At 41.8% G+C, this 22,162-nt stretch overlaps 1 protein-coding gene across 1 annotated transcript in view; it reads right to left on the bottom strand.

The window, feature by feature from the left end:
* Positions 1-22,162, bottom strand: part of LOC149806227 (atrial natriuretic peptide-converting enzyme-like) — a 212,118-nt gene that overhangs the window by 34,858 nt on the left and 155,098 nt on the right. The window contains exons 4-6 of the mRNA XM_089935342.1: positions 20,858-20,988; positions 19,839-19,906; positions 18,444-18,604 (exon numbers count right to left, since the gene is read on the bottom strand). Of these exons, the coding sequence (XP_089791468.1) occupies positions 18,444-18,604; positions 19,839-19,906; positions 20,858-20,988 (360 nt within the window). The remainder of the gene's footprint in view (positions 1-18,443; positions 18,605-19,838; positions 19,907-20,857; positions 20,989-22,162) is intronic.

Below are 22,162 nucleotides of genomic sequence, written 5' to 3'. Positions count from 1 at the left end.
GAAAAGAAATACAATTTCAATTTGCCAATAACTCAAAAATAAATCCACCCATTTTACCCTTATAGTACGTGTCTGTGTATGAGTGCGTGAGTGTAGCTTCTTATTTTAAAATCAAAACTCAAAAACACTTACCTTATATCATTAATGTATTCTTTTATCCATTTTTTTACATTCCAATTCACAATTCACCACAGAACACTTTAAAAAGTTCGTACACTTCTTCTTTTTCATTATTTAGTCTCTCTGTTTTTTGAATTTCTTCACCGTTTTTTCCTCATTTTCTTCCCTTCTTCTTTTCTTCTCCTGTTTCTTTGCCTCTTTTAAATAGAATTGTCTTCTTTCTTCCTCTTCTTCCTCTGAAGAATCCCTCTCTTCTTCCGAAGAATCCCTCTCTTCTATTGAAGAATCCTTCTTTTCTTTTGACTCCTCTTGTTTCTTTTTTGGGCAATCTGGAGACCAATGTCCTTTTTCTTTACAATAATAACAGGTATCTTGACTTTTGTCTTTTTTAGCCCCTGTTTTTGTTCTTTTTTGACGGTCTGGACACTCTGAAGACCAATGCCCTTTCTTCTGACAGATATAGCAAGTATCTTGACTTTTATCTCGAAAGGAAGGAGAGTAGTCTGTCGACTGGTCTGAAGAGAATTTTCTAATGACCCCTCGCAAAGCTCTGACGAAACGTTCCATCTGGGTAGTCTCTTCCATCGTTGTGCTCAGCTTGAGAGTGAAATGAATAGTGAAAGGACAAGACACACACCCTTTTTATATACGCTGGTTTGCCAAGAATATAAATTAGTCTATGGTGTTTAAACTTGAGTCATTTGACGTTTTGCACTCAAGATGAAACGATCCCATTCATTCGAGAAGAAAGAAGAAGAAGAAAGTAAGAGGCAGAAACATGATCTATCGCCTCGTACCAGGGCTGAAATCTTGGCACAAATTCATGCCAGTGATTTTGAAGAGGACATGAGTGAACCAGAATCCGAACCCTCTAAACCAAGTTCACCACCCTTAGTCAACCCTGAAAAGTACTATTCCATTCGAGAGACGGAAAAGCGCTCCTCTAGAAAATTTAGAACCACGGCTTACACCTACACGGTGAAGTTTAAAGATTTCAAGTCCGACGTACCCTTGGAGAAAGCAGAAGGGTTTATCACCGAGATGTGGGATTCTTTGCTCACCGCACTCAAGCGACAATGTCAAGAAAAAGAAGACGATCGCTTGACACTATCCATAGATCACGACGGTTTGAAATCCCCTGTTTGGATCGAGTTTAGCAGACCCGCAGAACTGACCCCTTCCAAAGTCATGGACAAGATACAACACGTACAACAATCTAATGACCAGTTTGACATCACCGATGGTAAAGCCACACTGAAAATGGCCCACGTCTCTCCTCCTCAAGGGACAGGACGCAAAAAGATGTTATTGGTGGACGACCTTCGCAACACCAAAAAGAGTCTCGTCCGAATTAACAACCCTCAAGACCAGATGTGTTTAGCCAGGGCCATCGTGGTGGGACGAACCTATGCCAACAAGAACGACACGGTAGAATGGAAAAGAACCTGGAACACTATTCAACAATCCGACCGAGCCAAACAACGAAATGAAGCAGAACTCCTGTTGCAACAAGCTGGCCTGTCCAAAGACACACCCTGTGGCATTCCTGAGATGCAAAAATTGCAAGATGCCCTAGCTCCACGCTACACCTTGAAAGTGCACCCTCAAGAAATGCGCGGGTCTCTGTTGTTTCGAGGCCAAGACTTTAAGGACGGAAAATACATTCACCTTTATCATCACGATGACCATTTCGATACCATTACCAGTATCACCGGATTCCTGGGATACAGATATTACTGTGAGAAATGTGACTATGGTTATAATAATCGAGAGCAACACAGCATTGTGGATGGAAATGCCCAGGATGTTTGGCCTCTCCACCCTGTCTGAGCGAAGAACCAGTGCCTTGTTCGACTTGTCTGCGCACGTTTGTCAGCCCTACCTGTTACCAACAACATTTGAAAACACAAGGTTCACAGAAGAAATGTGCTTGTCAACTCCTGAGATTGTGCCCTACGTGTAGACAAGGCATACGTACCAACAATGCCAAGGCACACGTATGTCGAGGAAAGAAAAAATGTCACATTTGTCACCACATCGTGGACTTGGAACACCAATGCTACGTGCAAAAATACCAACCCCCACCAGAGAAAGAGGACGGTCACAAGAAGAAAGGCAATTTCATCTTTTTCGATTTCGAATGCATGCAAGAGACTGGCATTCACATTCCTAATTTCTGCGTGGCTCATCGAGCGTGCGAGAAGTGCATTCAAGAACCTATCTTCAGTCATTGCCCTCACTGCAGCAAGATTCCTGGAGGACGTGAAAAAATCTTTCGGGGACCAAACACGTTAGCCGATTTTGCCCAATGGGTCTTAGACCCCATCGACAAGACGTGGAGCCAAGAGGACATCGAACGTTACGGAGATTGTCATCGTCATGCCACGGTGATGGCTCACAATTTCTCCGGATACGATGGACAGTTTCTTTTGAGGTACTATACGGAACATGGCACCGAACGTCCTAAAGTGATTTTGAACGGAGCCAAAATCATTTTCATGCAAGTGGGACAAGTACAGTTTAAAGATTCGATGAGTTACTTGGCCATGCCTTTGAGCCGAATGCCTAAAACGTTTGTAATGACAGAAATGGCTAAAGGGTACTTTCCACACTTTTTCAATACGGAGGCCAATCAACATGCTGTTCTACCCCATTTGCCTGAGGCTCACTATTACGACCCCGACAACATGCGTACCGAACAACGAGAAGCTTTCTACGCTTGGCACCAAGCTCACGCCTCGGACCCTTTCGACTTTCAGGAAGAAATGTTAAAGTATTGTCGTTCCGACGTGGACATTTTACGGCGTTGCTGTGGAAAATTTCGAGAACTGTTCATGGAACACGGAGGGGTCGATCCTTTGAAAGAAGCTTGCACCATTGCCAAAGCGTGTTCCTTAGTGTACCGCCAACGATTCATGCCTGAAAACACCGTGGCTGTCATCAGTCCTCAAACGACCCACTATGTCAAGCGTCAATACTCGGTCAAAGCCCTACGTTGGTTACATTACTTGTGCGACAAGGAAGACAAATGGATTCAGCATGCCCGCAACGGAGGAGGCGAAAAGACAATCGGAACGTATTCGTTAGATGGCTGGGACTTAGAAAACCCCAAGATCGTGTACGAGTTTAACGGCTGCTTATTTCACGGATGTCCCGTCTGTTACCCTGACCGTGACACTAAAAATCAGTTTTTGCAACGAACCATGGAAGACTTGTACCAGGACACTTGTCAGCGACGCCTAAAGTTAGAACAGGAAGGATACCAAGTGGTGGAAATGTGGGAACATGAGTACGATCACCGTTTGAAAACCGATCCCGAGTTTAAACGCCTCATGGAAAGTTACCAGTTCATGGACCCGCTGAACCCGAGGGATAGTTTGTACGGAGGAAGGACCAATGCCACCTGTTTGCTGTACCAAGCCGACGAAGAGAAAGGAGAAGAAATCAAATACTTGGACGTGTGTTCGCTGTATCCCTACGTGTGCAAATATTGTCGCTTTCCTGTAGGGCACCCGCAATTGTTCACGGAACACATCGACCTGAAAAACATTCGACAATACGAAGGCTTGATCAAGTGTAACGTTTTGCCTCCCACGAACCTATACCATCCCGTCTTACCTCACCATTGTCAAGGCAAACTGATGTTTCCCTTGTGCCGTACTTGTGCCGAAACGTGCAACCAGGACCAACCTTGCCATCACAGCCAGGAAGAACATGCCTTGACGGGAACCTGGGTCAGCGTGGAATTGTTCAAAGCTCTGGACATGGGATACCAACTGTTAGAAGTGTACGAAATTTGCCACTTTCCCAAGACACAACAGTACCACAAGGGTGACCCTACTCAAAAAGGCATTTTCGCCGACTACGTGGATGCCTTTTTGAAACTGAAACAAGAAGCCAGCGGCTATCCTTCCTGGTGTCACACTCCCGAAGACCAAATACAATTCAAAGAGAAATACTACGCACAAGAAGGCATCTCTTTAGACCACATCGAAAAAAACGAAGGCAGGCGATCGTTTGCCAAAGTGATGTTAAATATCTTGTGGGGTAAAATGGCACACCGACCGTGTTTACCCAAGACGAAATATTTGACAGAACCTTCCCGCTACTTCCAGATGTTTCACGACAAAACCAAATACATGAAACACGTGGACATCGTTCGAGAGGATTTGATCTTGGTCAATTACGAAGAAGATCTGGACTTTGTACAAGACGACCCTTTTGGAAATGTCATCATTGCGGCTTACGTGACAGCTCATGCTCGCTTAAAATTGTACGAAGCTTTAGAACTGTTAGAAGAAGGCGTCCTGTACTTTGACACGGACAGTTGCATTTACATCCATCACCCGAGTCAACAGCACCCTGACATCGAAGGAGACCGTTTAGGAGCCTGGACAAACGAGCATCCCGACGACAAGATTCTAACTTTCGTCAGTGGTGGTCCCAAAAATTACGGCTACGAATACCGGGACAAACAAGGAGAAGTGCACACGACGTGCAAAGTGAAAGGACTGACTCTGAATTATCGTACCAGTCGAGTGGTCAACTTTGGGGTATTGAAAGAAGCCTTGCAATCGGGAGAGGATGGAAACTTTAAAGTGACCACCTATCAACCGAACAAGATTGTACGTTTACCCACTCACCACATCGTCAGTCGACCCTTGGAAAAAGTCTATCAAATTGTATACCAGAAGCGAATGCGACTTCCCAATCACTTCACCTTACCGTACGGTAACGTCGGTATTGGTCTGTATATGAAAAGGAACCCTAGGCAAGATCGATAGTTCATTGTTCATTGAAGTAACTTACCATGTCGTTGACGAAGAAGAAACCAGATTGGTTAGGAGTCAAATGTTGGACATCACCGAGACCAGGGTTTTGAGGCTTGGACACAAGAGGTGGCCCAGTATGCACGAGAGTTATTCAAGGAAAAAAGTTACTTTTCAATCCTGTGTTAGTGACGGTGCCAGAAGAACCCGTCACCCTGGACAGGACTGTCGTGGACAGGCCTGAAAGACCCTTTCGGGAGGACACTTGTGTGACCTTACCCCTACTATAGAACTGGTTAGAACTTTACACAAAACATGTTGTACAGACACTTGTGTTTATTCCACGTTCATGGTTATCATGTGCCTTTTATTCTTGTACTTAAGCCTTTGGCTTTTATGCATTTTTGTCTTTCGTATTCATGTTTGAAACATTCAATAAACGTGTTCTGAAAAAGTATATAAACTCTTGTCTTGTTTGTTTTTTCGTGTCACAAGTGACATTTCTCACACCATGGCTACCTCTGCTGTCTCTGCTCCCTCTTCCTCTACTGTCAAAGTCATCGACGAACACTTAGATCGTGCCAGTTGGGAGGCTTTGTATCTTCGCCATCCCTTTAACATGCTCATTGCTGGACCTAGCGGTTCAGGCAAAACCGAATTCGTCAAACGTTTGATCGAACATAAACATCATTTGATCGATCGACCCCCTCAACGAATCGTGTGGTGTTACAAAGAGTGGCAATCGGCGTACAGCCTCTTGCGAGAAAGTCAAGGCGATTCCATCGTGTTTGTGGAAGGCATTCCTAAAGAAGACGACGGCATCGTCTCTGACTCCCGTCTAACCCATTTGGTCATTTTCGACGACATGTTAGGAGAAGACGAAGAAGAAATTAAACTGTGGTTCACGCGCAAAGGGCATCACCGTAATGCCAGTGTCGTTTACATCAACCAAAATTTGTTTCAACAAAGTAAAGCCCATCGCACCATCAGTCTCAATGCGCATTACGTGGTCTTGTTTAAAAGCCCTCGAGATAAATCGCAAGTGCAAGTCTTAGCCAAACAGTTAGGAACGCCTTGGCTGACTCAGGCGTACGACGATGCCACTCAAACTCCACACGCCTATTTACTCGTCGATTTGAAACCTACGACTCCCGAGGATTTGCGATTTCGTACCCACTTGTTTCACCACTGGTGCCAAGACGGAGGGCCTGTCCTGTATACGTCTCCGTCCTCGACTTCATTTCACTCCCCATAAAAAAATCTATAAAAACCTCAGACCCTTTTTCGTCTGTCTCACTCTCAGTGTGAACATGACGTCCCTTCAGTCGCATCTTCCCGTCAAATTGATTCGTGCCTTGTATGGCATCAGTCGAGAAAAAGATCCACAAACACGAGCTCGTGTCTTAGAAGCTAGTCTCAAAGAAGTCTTACGATAGTTCACGGTGACGGCACGTCAATTACTCCAAGGAATCATTCAGATTCCTCATCAAACCAAACGCTTTTTCGATCGAAACAAAGTCGCTTTGGTCCAACTGGCCGATCCCCGCATCGACACTCAAACCAAAAAACAAATCATTTTGAAACCTGGAGGGAGCGGTACTCCAGGAGGGGTCATCATTCGCTCACTCTTAAGATGGGATCCTAATGCCCCCAAAGTTATACCCAAGACAAAAGTCCAACGAAGCCCCAAGAAGAAAAAGATCAGGTCCCCAAGGAGAACTTCTCCAGAGGCAGGACCCTCCTCTGACCAGACACCACCCCGGAAAAAGAAAAGAAGCCCCCAGAAAAAGAAAAGTCCACAGAAAACTAGTCGCAAGAGAGGCACTTCGGCCAGGACGCAACCTTACACTCGCAAACCACGACCTGCCACGGCGGTGACTGCGTCTCCGGCAGCTTCACGTTTGTCCACTTCTCCGTTAATGACACCCAGAACTGAAGAGTACTTGGAGACGTTGATCACACCAAGAACTTCTCCGTTGATGACCCCCAAAAGAACTTCCCCAGTGGCAGGACCTTCCAATTTAGTGGCAGTGGCTGCTGCTTACAAAGTACCTTCTCCCAAAATCAAAGTTCAAGAAAGATCGGGCATGTTACAAAGTTTACTGGATTTGTCCAAGCAAGAACTGGCTCGATTTAGTCCGTTACGTACCCCTGCACGACGTGTCATGCCTGTCCTCAAACTGATACGACGTCAAGACAATCAGTGGCGACGCGTTCCAGTATAAAAAAGGCCTGTGACCAAGTCGGGTATCAGTGTTTTTTCGGTGCTCCTGAAGACTCAAAGATGTCACCCTCCAGAAAACCCCAAGGAAAGAAAAGGAAAGGATTGCCACCACGTTTAGCCAAACATGGGGACATGTTATCTGTCCTGTCCAAAGCTTCTCCACCCCTACGAAAAAAACTCATTCAAACGGCCTCCAAAGAGGTCATCGATACCGTGTGCGAATGTTGTTTGAACGTTTTGAAAGGCACGATCCCTTTGTCCAAACACCAGAAACAATGCTTAAGCAAACATCGTCACGTTCTTCGCCAAATGGTTCGAAAGAAAATTCCCATTCGTCAAAAAAAGAAGATGTTAGTGCAACGTGGAGGTATTTTACCTCTCTTGTTAGGCCCCATACTGAAAGGAGTGTTGGGAACCATGTTGGGAGGACTGGTGAGAGCAAGATAAAAAGGCCTTCGGAAGTCCCAAGATCTCAGAATCGACCCCTGACAACCCCATGGAAGGACGAAAACTAGCTTTAGTGCCTTACAAACGATGGATGGAATACCATCGGTGGCAAGAACAACGCACCCCGCATTTACCTCCCATTCCCCATTTGAGCGAGATGTCCCAGTTACAACACGAATTGCAGTCCTTGATGGATCGCCAAGATTTGTCCGAAACAGAAAAATCGCAAAAGTACGGTCAACTCAAGCAACGACTGCAACTCTTTCACCAGAAAGCTTTAGACGAAACAGCTCTACCCACTCTGAAAGATTTTAAGACCTTGATGAAAAGTCCAGCACCATCACCAGTACCAGTACCAGTACCAGTACCACCAGTACCCGTGACCAAGACAGAAAAAGGAGAAGAAGAGGAAGGGTTTCAAACTGCACCAGAAAAAGGACGCAAGTTAACAACACCACCTACCTCCAGAATTGGATGGATTAAAAAGATGATGGCCACCCCTTCTTCCTCACAAGAGAAAAAGAAAGTGAAGACAGAAGTGAAGACAGAAGTGAAACAAGAACCGATATCCCCCGCTCAGACATCATTCTCCTCTTCGACGCCTATTGCTGGCCGCACACGCAAAGCATTGCAATCCAAGAAAATACCCCAAGAGAAAAAGATTAGCATCCTCCAAGAGTGGGTGTCTTATTAACACACCAACCAACACAAAAAAATGGAAAAAGTCTTAGCCAGCATTTACTACGATCCCTCGCATCCTGCAGGTTACGCAGGAGTTCAAAAATTGTATCGTGCTGCCAAAACGCGACTGAAAAGTCTCCGTTTACCTCAAGTGCAACGATGGTTACAAGAACAAGCTACCTACACTTTACACAAACCCATTCGACGCAAGTTTGCCAGAAGTCGCACCCGAGTGGAAGGCATCGATCATCAATGGCAAGCCGATTTAGCCGATGTCTCTCATTTGGCCAGCTACAATCGTGGCTACAAATATTTGTTTTGTGTCATCGACGTCTTTTCCAAATTTGCCTGGGTCGTGCCCTTGACTTCCAAATCGAGCAGCGAGTTAGTGCGAGCTCTGCAACGGGTGTTGAAACAAAGCGGTCGTCACCCTCTTCGATGGCAAACGGACAAAGGTACCGAATTTCTGAACCAAGCTTTCCAAAAAGAATTAAAGAAACGTGACATTCATTTTTTACCACCGAGAATCCCGAAACCAAAGCCAGCATCGTGGAACGTTTTCAACGCACTTTGAAAGAACGCATGTGGAAATATTTTACGCATCACCACACTCTGAAGTACATCGACATCTTACCGCACCTGGTGCAAGCGTACAACCAATCTTACCATCGAAGCATCGGACGTGCCCCGCAAGACGTGACTCCCGAGAACGAAGTGTTGGTGTTTGAGCGCCTGTTTGGTACGTCCCCGACGAGGGCTGTCCCCAAGAAAAGTGGAGACTTGGCCGTAGGAGATTGGGTGCGCATTGGCAAAACCAAACGCACTTTCGACAAAGGTTACTTACCTAACTGGACGACCGAATTGTTTCGCGTCACTGGATGAGTGCATGGCCGTCATCCTGCCGTCTATAAATTGGAAGACATGAACGGAGAAGTGCTCAAAGGAACGTTTTATTTGCCCGAGTTACAACGTGTGACCAAAAAAGAAGACGACGTGTACGACATCGAAAGCATTCTCGAACGCAGAACCCGTAAAGTGGGCAAACGACGTGTCAAAGAAGTCAAAGTATGTTGGAAATGATATCCTCCCAGTTTTGATTCTTGGATCGACGCTTCGCAAGTCATCGACTATAAAAAGAAGTGACCATCATGCCTTTTCACACAGCAGACGCAGCTACATCGACCACTCCTCCTTCCCCTAGTTCTTCTGTGCAAGATTTACAAAAACAACCCTTGTGGGTGTGGTGTGGAGAACGTGTGCCTAAAACGCAAATCGTCTTTTTCTGCCAAATCTTCGTGGTGTATTGTGTCATCGGGGCAGCCATCGCCAATTTGAGTTTGCAACAAGGAGACAAACAATTGTGGACCATTTTATTGAGCAGTTGCATCGGTTACCTGCTTCCTAATCCCTCCCTGAAATTCACCTCGAACGGGAACCCCGGGAACCTTGTGTCCAGTGCCAGTGCCAGTCACCACTTCAATCACAACCAGAACCCCATTTTAGACGGAGACACGCCTCTGACGTCCAGTAACCCCTCGGACAGCCACAGAACTCTGGAATTATGAGTCACCAAAGCCAATTTTACTTAACTTTACCCAGTGACAGTTCCATGGAGGTGTTTCCCAAGAACACGTTGTGCTGTTACACGGCCAAATTACCTTAGGCCATCCCCTTAGATCACGAAGCCCATTGGGAAGTGGCTTTAGTAGAAATGATTCACCCGACCCAAGTCCTCAATGTCCTTCCCAATCAAAATTTTTTTGATGTGGAAGTTCATGACGAGCAAATGCAACAGTGGATGGATAGCAATGTCAAATATGACAAGAAAACCCGTACACAAAAGTACACCACCTATCACTTGTTCATTCCCCCAGGCTATTATTTTAGTGGTCAACATTTGGTCAGCACCATAGCCTCCAGGTTTAATGTCGTGTTTCTGAAAGCTTTGGAGCATGTCAACAAAAGTGTCACCATGGAGTACCACAAAGCAGCTCGTCGCTTCTTGATGAAATTTGAACGGAGTAAAATCATGTCCATTTTATTTTGTCCTGAATTGTTTGACATGTTGGGCGGAGACATGGACATGAGAAAGACCATGCTCAAGAAAAACGAATTACCCATCGTTTACGACAACGAGTCTTTTAGCAAGTTATTTCGTGCCCTGGTAGAACTGAACCAAGGACTGAATTTGATGTTCGTGTATTCCGATGTGGTGGAGTACAACGTGGTGGGACACACCTCCGTACCGTTACTGCGTGTCATTCCTTTCAAAGTAGATTCTGTCACGAACGCTGACGAGGAAGGTGGAAACACTTACCACGTCCACCGCGAATTTGTCCATCCTCACTATTTGCCTGTCAGTAAGTCGTATTTGGACACGGTCAACATTGCTATAAAAGGAGATCTGGGACAAAATATTCCATTCACCAAAGGAAAAGTCACGGTGAAACTCCATTTTCGAAAACGGTTCTCTCACGACTCTTAAGTCATGTATCCGGTGTACCGAGGGGTTGCTCGACAGCGAGGACACGGTTTAGAAGACATGTTAAAATCGGCCTTTCGTTCGGTGGCCCCGGTGTTGAAACCGATGGTGACACGCGGATTGCACGCCTTGAAAGATGCGGCACTGACGCAAGGCAAAGAATTTCTCCAAAATGTCATCATCGACAAACAAAACCCTAAAGAAGCCTTCATGAGGGTAGGCAAAAATGTCTTGCTGCAAACGGGCAAAGACATTTTAGGCCAACGAGAAACACCTATAAATGCCCTGCACGCTACCAAGTCAGGCATTCAGCAAGGACAAGGCAGAAAGAGACGACGAAGAAAACACCCTTTCACCAGACTTCAAGCGAGAAAGGCCAAGAAAAGAAGAACCGTTCGAGACTTAGACGTTTTCGATTATTGAGAAAAAAGAGACAAAAAAATGATGCACCGAGAATCTTGCGCTTGTTCCAAGACGGAACTGGATCTGTTTGCCATGCCCCCCACGATGATGACGATGCAAGGATCCCAGTGGGTGGAATTTCACCCCGTCTCCTCACTGACCGATTCCGCTCCCATCGAGTTTGAAATCAAAGGACAGCCCGAAGATTACATCGATCTGAATAGCAGTTACTTGTACCTGAAAGTCAAAATTCTAGATAAGACTGGAGGTGCTATAGACGATGAAGCAGTAGCTCCCGTCAACAATTTCATGCATTACTTGTTCAGTGGAGTGGACTTGTACTTGAATAACAAACTGGTCAGTAGCAGCATGGATACTTACCCTTATCGTGCCTACCTGAAAAATCTCTTGACGTACGGAATAGATGCCAAGAACACTCATCTCAATGCCTGTGTGGTATGGGAAGCTGACGAACCTACCAAGTTTGAAATATTGGAAACTGATGAAAAGAAAGACAACAATGATGGATTTCTAGAACGAAGAAAGAGAATCACGGGAGCCGACACAAGTTTAGAACTGATGGATCCTTTGCATTTGGACATGTGGTTGCAAGAAAAGTATTTGCTGAACGGGGTGGATGTCCGCCTGAGACTGAATCGTAGCAGTGCCGCTTTCCATTTGATGGCTGATAGTGACGGTTACAAAACCAAAATCCTAGAAGCCAGACTCTACGTACGCCGTGTGGAAGTGTTACCTAAAGTGGGAAACGACATCAGTCAGACGTTGAGTAGAACGACTGCCAAGTATCCCATACGACGCGTGGAAGTGAAAACCTTCACCATTCCCAAGGGACAGCGATCCATGATCGAAGATCATCTGTTCCAAGGATAGTTACCCAAACGTTTGATCGTTGGTATCGTCGAGAATACAGCCTTCAACGGAGCTGCGGAAAAAAATCCTTTCTACTTTCAACACTTTGGCGTGTCCAAAATCGAAGTCAGTCGCGATGGCAAGACCTTGTGTACCCGACCTTTCGAACCTGACTTTACCAAGAAGAATTACTTGAGATTGTACTTGTCCCTGTACGAAGCCACCGGACAGTTAGGAACCAATACCAGTCACGGTATTACGTACGAGGATTATGCAGGAGGCTACGCTTTGTGGGCTTTCGATTTCACTCCAGACCAAGGCAGCGACGAGGGACATTTCCACCCTATAAAATCCGGCCAGATTCGTGTGGAAATTCAGTTTAAAGACCGAGACCCTGATGAAACGGTGAACGTCATCCTGTATGCAGAATTCGATAATACCATAGAAATCAACAGTTTGAGAGAAGTCACCCTAGATTACTAGAAACCATGGAAGACTGTTATCCCTCTTTACCTAGTGGAGAAACTTTTAGTGTTGGATTATTGTTAAAAAATGTTAGAGTTATTGTTGTTTAGTGTTAAGTGATTTTTGAATAAAAAATGTTGTGTTTTGAAAAAAATGCCTTTGTCTTTTGTTTAGCTATAAGAATGTTGGATTGATGCTCTTTCATTTCTTACTATCCCTCTCATGACACTCACTAAACGTTGCGACTCAAAAACCGTGTGGGGGATGTTTTCCTTCACGTCCGCGCTTTGACTTTAAGAACCGGGTTGTTTCCAGTCTAACCATCCATTGTCGACTCATCCTCCTAAGAAGATGTGCTCCAAACTAGCTAAACTCAACGAAGCCTACGTGAATTTGCATAGGGTCAGACACAGTCTGATACCGAAGCCAGAAGAAATAGAGAATGTGAGAATGTTAAAAATCACTGAAGACCTGATAGAAGAGCTCTTCAGAGAAGAAATGAACAGGGAAAAAGAAGAATGGACAGAGAAGTACAGACTTCAGAGACAGCAGCAACAACAACAACAAGAACAGCAGCAGCAACCTGAACCTGACAGAGGCTTTGTCGATTGCCGTATCGACACCAAAGAGTTCTTCTTTTCTTTCCGAAGGAGCAGACCTATCGCCAGAAAGTCTATCCTCAGAGGACATCGCATTCTTAGAAACTAAAAAAAGAATGCCATAGCAAACAAAAAAAAAACAGCCCTTTTCAGGGCTACCCCAATACTCTAGAAAAGAAATAACGATCGATTTGCCAATGTGTGTAGGTAGAGTAGCGTGAAAATAAACACTAACTCTTTTTTAAAAAATGTGAGGGTATGTGTTTGTGTGTTAGTAAGTGCTTAAGTAAGTTGGTATGAATAGTAGATTAAAATCATGTTTTTTTTGGTGTTTGAGGTGTATATTTGGAGTTAGATTGGATTGCTTTGCGTATGTGGATAGTCTAATGAAGTGATTTATAAAAAATTTTAAAATAGTGATGGGTAGCATAAAAATGTGAGTGAGTGTTTCTTTTAGGTCCGCGCGTTGTTGTTTTTGGTCATGATGTAGGTAACATCAATTTTATGTTTTTAGGGGATGTTTTCCTTCACGTCCGCGCTTTCACTATAAATTGAAACTCGCTGGGCAGTCTAGCTACCCTTGTTGATTGATCAACACCAAAAATGAACACGAGACTGTCTAAACTGTTGGAACTTCATGTGCATCTGGAATATGCCAGGCGCCTGTTGAATGAACTGGCCGCGGAAGCCATTGTGAAGGAGGGAAGGATAAGAGAGGAGGAGGAAAGAAGAAAAAAAGAAGAGGAGGAGAGAAGATATAAAGAAGAAGAAGAGGAAAGAAGATACAAAGAAGAGGAGAGAAGAAACAAAGAAGAGGGGGAGGAGGAGAAGGAAAAGAAGAGAAGAAGAATAAATTTCAGAATCCCAGAGAGCGAAAATTGGGATTCTGAAGCGACATATCCTGCCTCTGCTCTCTACCCCAAAAAAGTAAAAAGTAACTGGGGGATAAGATGTGTATGTGGCGCCAGGCCTGGAAGGTGCCACCATTAACCAGGTGTCCATGAAGTTCCAAAAAAACAGCCCTTTTCAGGGCTACCCAATACTCTAGAAAAGAAATAACCATCAATTTGCCAATGTGTAGGTAGAGTAGTGTGAATATAAACACTAACTCTTTTCTAAGATAGTGTGAGGGTATGTGTTTGTGTGTTGGTTCTTGTAAGAGCTAAGGTATGTTTGTGTGAATAGTAGATTACACTGGTCAACAGTGAAATCATTACTGACTTGAAAAGGCCCTAATCTGTAGTATTTTGGTGTGCCGAACACGAATATAACCGTGAAAAATTTGTATTGGCTCTCGTTTTGAAGATATTCATATACCTCATTTTCTATGTTTCACTGTGTAAATTTCTCCAGTAGGACTGCAGCAACATCCGGAATAATGATGTAACATTGCATAATACCATCATGCTCACATCATCCACAGTTGATTGCATCATTTTCTGATGCAATGCAATACTAATGCCATGCGGCTGCTGAAGTAAGTTGACGTCAGCAGTGTACTATACATGTGTAGGCCTATTATACTAATGCCAGGCGGCTGCTGAAGCTGACGTAAGCAGTGTACTATATAAAGCCCAATCAGATAGGTTCAGCATTTAAAATATTTTAGACGTTGTGCGAGACAGTTCAAGCTACTGTTACATAAAACTTATTATTTTATCCATTTACGTACAATAAAGAACAGTAATGCCTCGAAAGTGTGTTAATACCGCGGACAATTTTTGCTATATTTGTGGGGAAGTGACATTTGCCAACCAGAAGAAAAGTATCAATTCTCAAGTGAAGAAGGCATATCATCTTTACTTCGGATGCAAGGTTGGTGACCAAGACAAGCCTTGGGCTCCGCATATATGCTGTGCTACATGTACAACACAGCTTTCACAGTGGTTGAATTGCAAAAGGTCATCAATGCCGTTTGCAGTCCCAATGGTGTGGAGAGAGCCAAGCAGCCACCTAAATGACTGTTACTTCTGCTTGGTTCCTCCTCTACCCAAACATTCCGTCTGCATTGAGACCAGTTCCACATGGTGAGGGACTTCCTATTCCAGAACCTCCAGCAGAATATTCTCTTGATTCATCTGACGAAGACAAAGGTGAGTCGACCTGTTCTTCTCCTGGTCCATCAGCATGCAGTGATCCAGATTTTCACTGTGGTGCATCATCAACCCCACACAGAATAACACAGGAAGAACTAAATGACCTGATTCGTGATTTGGACTTATCAAAGAACAAGGCAGAATTGCTAGGATCAAGACTCCAACAATGGAATCTTCTAGAAGAAGATGTCACAATTACTGCATATCGAAAGCGCCACCAGCATTTGGAGCCTTTCTTCAGAAAGGAAAGTAATCTGATATTCTGTTCCGATATTGAGGGCCTCATGAATGCTTTAAAAATCACTCATGACCCACAAGAATGGAGACTATTTGTGGACTCTTCGAAACTGAGTCTCAAGGCTGTGCTTTTGCACAATGGAAACATTCTTCCATCTATTCCAGTAGCGTATGCTGTCCACATGAAAGAGACATACGATAACTTAAGGCAGCTACTGAATTCCATTGAGTATAACAAGTACAGCTGACACCTCTGTGGTGATTTGAAGGTAGTTGCCCTTTTAATGGGACTGCAGCAAGGATATACAAAATACGTGTGTTTCTTATGCGAGTGGGATAGCCGAGCAAGGGAAATGCACTACATGAGGAAGGAATGGACTCACAGGCAGAATGTAGCCATTGGAGAGAAGAATATCCAACACCCAGCTCTGGTTGAGGCTCAGAAAATCTTGCTACCACCCCTTCACATCAAACTAGGTTTGATGAAGAACTTCGTGAAAGCCATTGACCGGACTTTGCCAGCATTCCGATACCTGCATGAAAAATTCCCTCGACTCAGCGAAGCAAAGATTAAAGAGGGAGTTTTTGTGGGTCCTCAGATTCGAGAGCTTTTCAAAGATGACCGGTTCAACAACTTGCTGGAAGGTGACGCGAAACAAGCATGGAATGCTTTTCGCCTAGTTTCTACAAACTTCCTCGGAAATGTTAGGGCAGAAAACTATAAGGAACTAGTAGAAGACATGTTGATGAAGTATAAGAAACTTGGCTGCAATATGTCTCTAAAGATTCACTTCCTTCATTCCCATTTGGATTTCTTTCCTAGCAACTGTGGTATTGTTAGTGATGAACACGGCGAACGTTTTCATCAAGATATCGCAACAATGGAACAAAGATACCAGAAAAAATGGTCCACTACAATGCTGGCTGACTACTGCTGGACACTCCTCAGAGATGCTCCCGAACAGCTGTACAAGAGACAGGCGAAGAAATCTAAGATGTAGTCAATGACTTGATTTTTTATAGGTAGGCTATTACAGTTGACCTTTTACTATTGGAATGCATTTCGTTATGTAAACATTAATTTCTTGCAGATTACAAAAAAACTAGAGCCAATTTTGCAATTTGACTGTCATATTCGTGTTCAGCACATAAAAATTGATAAGAATTGACTAATTTTATTTCAGTAACATGACTTTTGTAAAAATTTGTTGTCCAGTGTTATGGGTTTCTTTATTGTTTCTTAGCGTATGTGGAGAGTATAGTTTGGGTTTTGTAACCGCTCACGTACGATTGTGTGGATAGTAGAATATGGATTTTGTTTATTGTTTCTTAGCGTATGTGGAGAGTATAGTTTGGGTTTTGTAACCGCTCACGTACGATTGTGTGGATAGTAGATTATGGATTTGTTTATTGTTTCTTAGCGTATGTGTTTGTGTGTTTGTGTTTGTGTGTTTGTGTTTGTACCCGCTCACGTACGATTGTGTGGATAGTAGATTATGGATTTGTTTATTTTTTCTTAGCGTATGTGAAGAGTATAGTTTGGGTTTTGTAAGCGCTCACGTACGATTGTGAGGATAGTAGATTATGGATTTTGTTTATTGTTTCTTAGCGTATGTGTTTGTGTGTTTGTGTTTGTACCCGCTCACGGACGATTGTGTGGATAGTAGATTATGGATTTTGTTTATTGTTTCTTAGCGTATGTGGAGAGTATAGTTTGGGTTTTGTAACCGCTCACGTACGATTGTGTGGATAGTAGATTATGGATTTGTTTATTGTTTCTTAGCGTATGTGTTTGTGTGTTTGTGTTTGTGTGTTTGTGTTTGTACCCGCTCACGTACGATTGTGTGGATAGTAGATTATGGATTTGTTTATTGTTTCTTAGCGTATGTGAAGAGTATAGTTTGGGTTTTGTAAGCGCTCACGTACGATTGTGAGGATAGTAGATTATGGATTTTGTTTATTGTTTCTTAGGGTATGTGTTTGTGTGTTTGTGTTTGTACCCGCTCACGTACGATTGTGTGGATAGTAGATTATGGATTTGTTTATTGTTTCTTAGCGTATGTGGAGAGTATAGTTTGGGTTTTATTATATGAAATGAAAAAGTAGGGGATGTTTTCCTTCACGTCCGCGCGTTGTTTGGTCATGATCTAGGTAAGATCAATTTTACGTTTTAGGGGGATGTTTTCCTTCACGTACGCGCTTTAAGTATAAGAACCCACAGTATTCGTCGTTCAAACCATTCTGCAAAGAATAAAAAAAGAAGATGGCTTCTAACCAAATGGACAAAATACAAACATTACAAGACGTTTTAGACAACTTAGGAATGATGGAGCAGATGTTGATAAGACTGGTTGAAGACCATTATTCCTATAGTCCCCATCGTGTAAAGATGGAAATTAATAACTTAAAAAAAGGTAAAGGACAAGATTAGTGGTGTCATGAAAGAGATAAAGGAGGAGAAGGAGGATGAAGAGGAAAGAATAAGAATAAGCAAATGGAACGAAAAGATTGAAAAAGAAGAAGAAAATGAGAAGAGGAAGAAAGAAGAGGAGGAAGAGAAGAAGAAAGAAGAGCAGGAGAAAAAAAAGAAAGAAAAAAAGAGAAAGAGTGTTGGAGATAAAATAAGAACTTGGTGGAGAAAAAGAAGAAACTAGAAGAAGAAGAAAACCCAAAGGCCCTTTTCAGGGCCAGCCATATTTCTCGAAAAGAGATAGCCTTTCCATTGCCTACCCCTTTTTTAAATTTAAATTTAAATTTAAAAAAACTTTAAAAAAAAAAAAATCCCAAAAGCCCAAACTCTATTCTCCATGTTAATTTCCCTTGTCCCTAGACAGACCCAAACTCTATGTTAAATTCCCATTGTCCCTAGAGTTGCCCACGATTTTTCTCCATGTTAAATTTCCCTTGACGCTGGAGTTGCCCAAGGGGTCTTGTAATGCTAATTCCCATTGACGGTAAAGTGGCCCACTTAACTACTGATGAACATTTGTGAAATATTACAAAACTGTGTGAGACAAAATAAACTGGGAGTAAATCAGCCCGTTTTCTTACCTATAATTGTAATCTTGACTGATTTCCAGTCCAAGATGAAAAATCTAGGTCCGGAGCTCATGCCATCTAGAATGAGTTTTGCTAAATGCACTTCCGTGCTGGAGACGATATTTACATCTGTATGAAGATGGATGATGAAATTTACAACCACACTTCCTGAGCTGAAATGAAGACAAATAAATGCCATGAATGTTAAGGCAAACATACTTTCAATGCGATCTCTAGAAAAATAATTTAATTGACTTCAGATTTAGGCTCAAGATAGCGTCCACACCCTATAAAAATATAGAACGCACGTGCAATGTTTCTTGCTTATATATGGCCTATATATATTGATTAATATTTTTTATATCTTATTCAATATTATGACAACCATATTAAAGTAACTATTTGATATATTAATATATGGGTTAATGACTTACTAGTTTAATACAGTTAAATATTGCTATTATATGACAAATTAGTCTGAACGGCATTGCTTACAATCTTAGAAAATTGGATTTAATCCTACATAGTCCTTCCTACTGTAGAATTAAAGAGTAAATTAGTATCCTTCATTCTTATTGTAAGTAAGTTATCAGTTGGGACACATATACATATTCTAAATAGCAAATAAACTATTGATTGCCAACCAATAGCTAAGGACACATCACACAATTCTAGTAAATGCTATCCAATCAGCAAACCAATTTTTAACGATTTCTCTGACGGGAGAGTGAAAATCTTAATCTAGAAAGAGTGCCAATGACTAAGTGGAATAATCGATGTTTTTGGCACGCCGAGGAACGTTTTCAAGAGAGAACGCATGATGACATCCAATGATTACATTGTTGTGGCAGATGATTACATTGTTGTGGCAGATGCCATTATATAATTATACAAATGGTCGTATTAGCGTGACAGATGTCACAAGAACTGTTATATAAAAATTATAGTATTCAAATGCGTTAATCTGCGTCCAAAGTAAATTCCTAGGGGATGTCGAATTCGAAAGAAAATTCATTTGTGAGATGAGTATTTAATCGTGATATATATTTTGATTTGACGGGTTCCCCATTCATATTTATACGTCTGTTTTCCCCATTCATATTTATACGTCTCTGGTTTGAATTTAGCATCTCATGAAAACAACCCAAAAGCAATGCAATCTGGTGTAGGTTCAGGCCGTATAAAGGCTGCATGAAAATGGCATGAATAGACACGGTTGAGATGTATTGAAGGCTAGATTGGTACTAGGAAGTACTTTTGGCATCTTTTCACTAAACTCTGAGAAGTCCTGTTACATCCTACCAGTGAAATATTTTAGAAGAAAGTAACATCGGCTTAGTTCATTTCTTTGCGCTGAATGGACTTACCTTATGGTACTTAGACATACTGTATGTTGATTGGACTTACCTTATGTTTACAATTTCTGTACTAGAATATACTTTACTAAATTCACTTGCATTAAATATGGAATTCATCTGAAATAAAAAATGAAATATATACTATATAGTTCTGTATATTTAATTTTTATTATTTGTTGGATTTCCCTAATGATTGTATGTTATATTTATTTGTAATTTGTAATTAATCTTAGTCCTAATCCATGCTCAGAGTGCACCTGACTAGGGACATTGATTTCGTCATCAACATAATAATTTTTCTCTGCAACTGTGGACTAAATATTCAGATCATTATTAATGTAAACATGTTTATCTTAACCTGAGTCTAGGACAATAGAATTCCTCCATGAAAAACCTGGTTCACCTGATGTTTAACGTGTTTTTTAATTATAAATTAACAGATTTGATCTTGTTGACAACTTATACTTGTCTAGAAATTAACTTTTGTCCCTCATCCTTCTACTATTGTGCATTGGTTTTTATATAATGTTATTTACTTGAGAAGTTACTGATTCTTGCCGTAAAATCTTTAGCAGAATCAGTCTTGTTGCTTCGTTCAGTATTTTCACATGGGTGGAAATTGTTTTATACAAATTATTATCCACTCGAAATACAAATTGCTTATCAATAATATTCTTGTACAGAAACATTAATTTGGATTTTTAGTAAATTCAGACAAGAGAATTTTTGGATTATATTACTGTGATACATCAAAAGATTCTTAGCACATCGCCACAATCCAGGCTATTCGAGACTACATGCGCATCAAAACATTTATTAATGGAATCTATTTATAATACCATTAGAATTTGACTGGAACTTTATCTATTTGAATTTGTGATACAACTGTTATGGCCATTTTGGATTCATTTCACAATATGGTAAATTCTTTTTAAATTTTCACTTTGCATTCAACATAAAAATTAATTATTTGAATTTTACCACACTTGACAACGTCTATATATGTGTGTGTATTTGTGCGAGAGAGAGAGAGAGAGAGAGAGAGAGAGAGAGAGAGAGAATTCTTACTTGATATATGAAAGCTGAAGAAAATAGAGAATATGCTACGGTGTGTGTGTCTTGAAGATCAGAACTGAACTCTGAAAAAGGCCCCTGTACAATTTTCAAAGTCCCGTCTATACGCCGGGTGTTGAATAAAACTGTAAAAGTAGAAGCAGACATGGTTTTGAATGAAAGGTTAATAGCGGTAGACAAAAAAATTAAATAAAGCAATTTAATGAAAGCATGTGCAGGTCAAAGAAAACGAAAGGTCAAGGAAAAGTCAAGGAAAACGAAAGGTCAGTGGAAACATTTTTTATTTTTTCAACTAACATGAATTAACTACACTGGTTACATTGTTGTTAGAAAGAAAAAATAAATTTTATTTGAATGTTCAGTTACCTTATCGACATTGTCATCAAACATCTGACTGAAAAGAGATCTATCCTAACAGTTTATTTCTCATTTTTGCAACAGGCTGGCGATTAACATAATATACTGAAATGTCAATGTTTTCAGTCCATTTATACAAATTAATGATACATAATGTATCATAATTTATTACGACTTTATGGCATTAAACTAAGTAAGAGTAAAGAGCGAAAACCAACAAGTTTTGTAAAATTAAGCAAATAATTTATTTTCCTAGAATACAAAGTGAAACTTAAAAAGAATGTACATTATTTCGAACTAAATCCCAAATAGTCCAAAAAGTTACATCACCAGTCCTAATGAACAAATTGGATGAAGGCGTCCATGTGCCAGTAGTCTTCAATGTCAGATCGCTCCGGTGGCCTAGGTGTTTGAGCGCCTGCCTCAGATGCGAATGTTCGCGGGTTTGAACCCCGGCTGAGTCATACGAAAGACATAAACATGGTATTAACACCTGCCTCACTTGGCGCTCAGCATTAAGAGTTTAGTGTTAGGACTGGTCGGCCTGGTGTCAGGATAATGTGACTGGGTGGGACATCAAGCTACACGTCTGCGGCATGATGACCCAGTGCTAGACATCGATATAAACTGCCACACTGCAGACAACGTAGCAATATGACTGGAAAATTGTTAAAGCAACGTTAAAAATCCAAATCACACACACACACACTGTGAAGTGGCAAATTTTATGTCGGTCTAACAAGAATACATTAGCTGAGACCAGACAACCATTAATTAGATTTATAGAGACAAGCGCGTATCATATCGCCATACAACCGTGTACGATAATGTCCTTTAGAGGGAGAATTCTGTTCCTAATTAAACATTTGTTTATACAGCAGTCAGGCGGATAATTTAGGACAAGGAAAACTTCATTTTCATGGTAAAGTTGTCACAATTGAG

Source organism: Sinohyriopsis cumingii, chromosome 2 (genome assembly GCF_028554795.1).
Source record: "Sinohyriopsis cumingii isolate HCF-2022 chromosome 2, ASM2855479v2, whole genome shotgun sequence".
Taxonomy (NCBI): domain Eukaryota; kingdom Metazoa; phylum Mollusca; class Bivalvia; order Unionida; family Unionidae; genus Sinohyriopsis; species Sinohyriopsis cumingii.
This window is presented reverse-complemented; position numbering and strand designations above follow the sequence as displayed.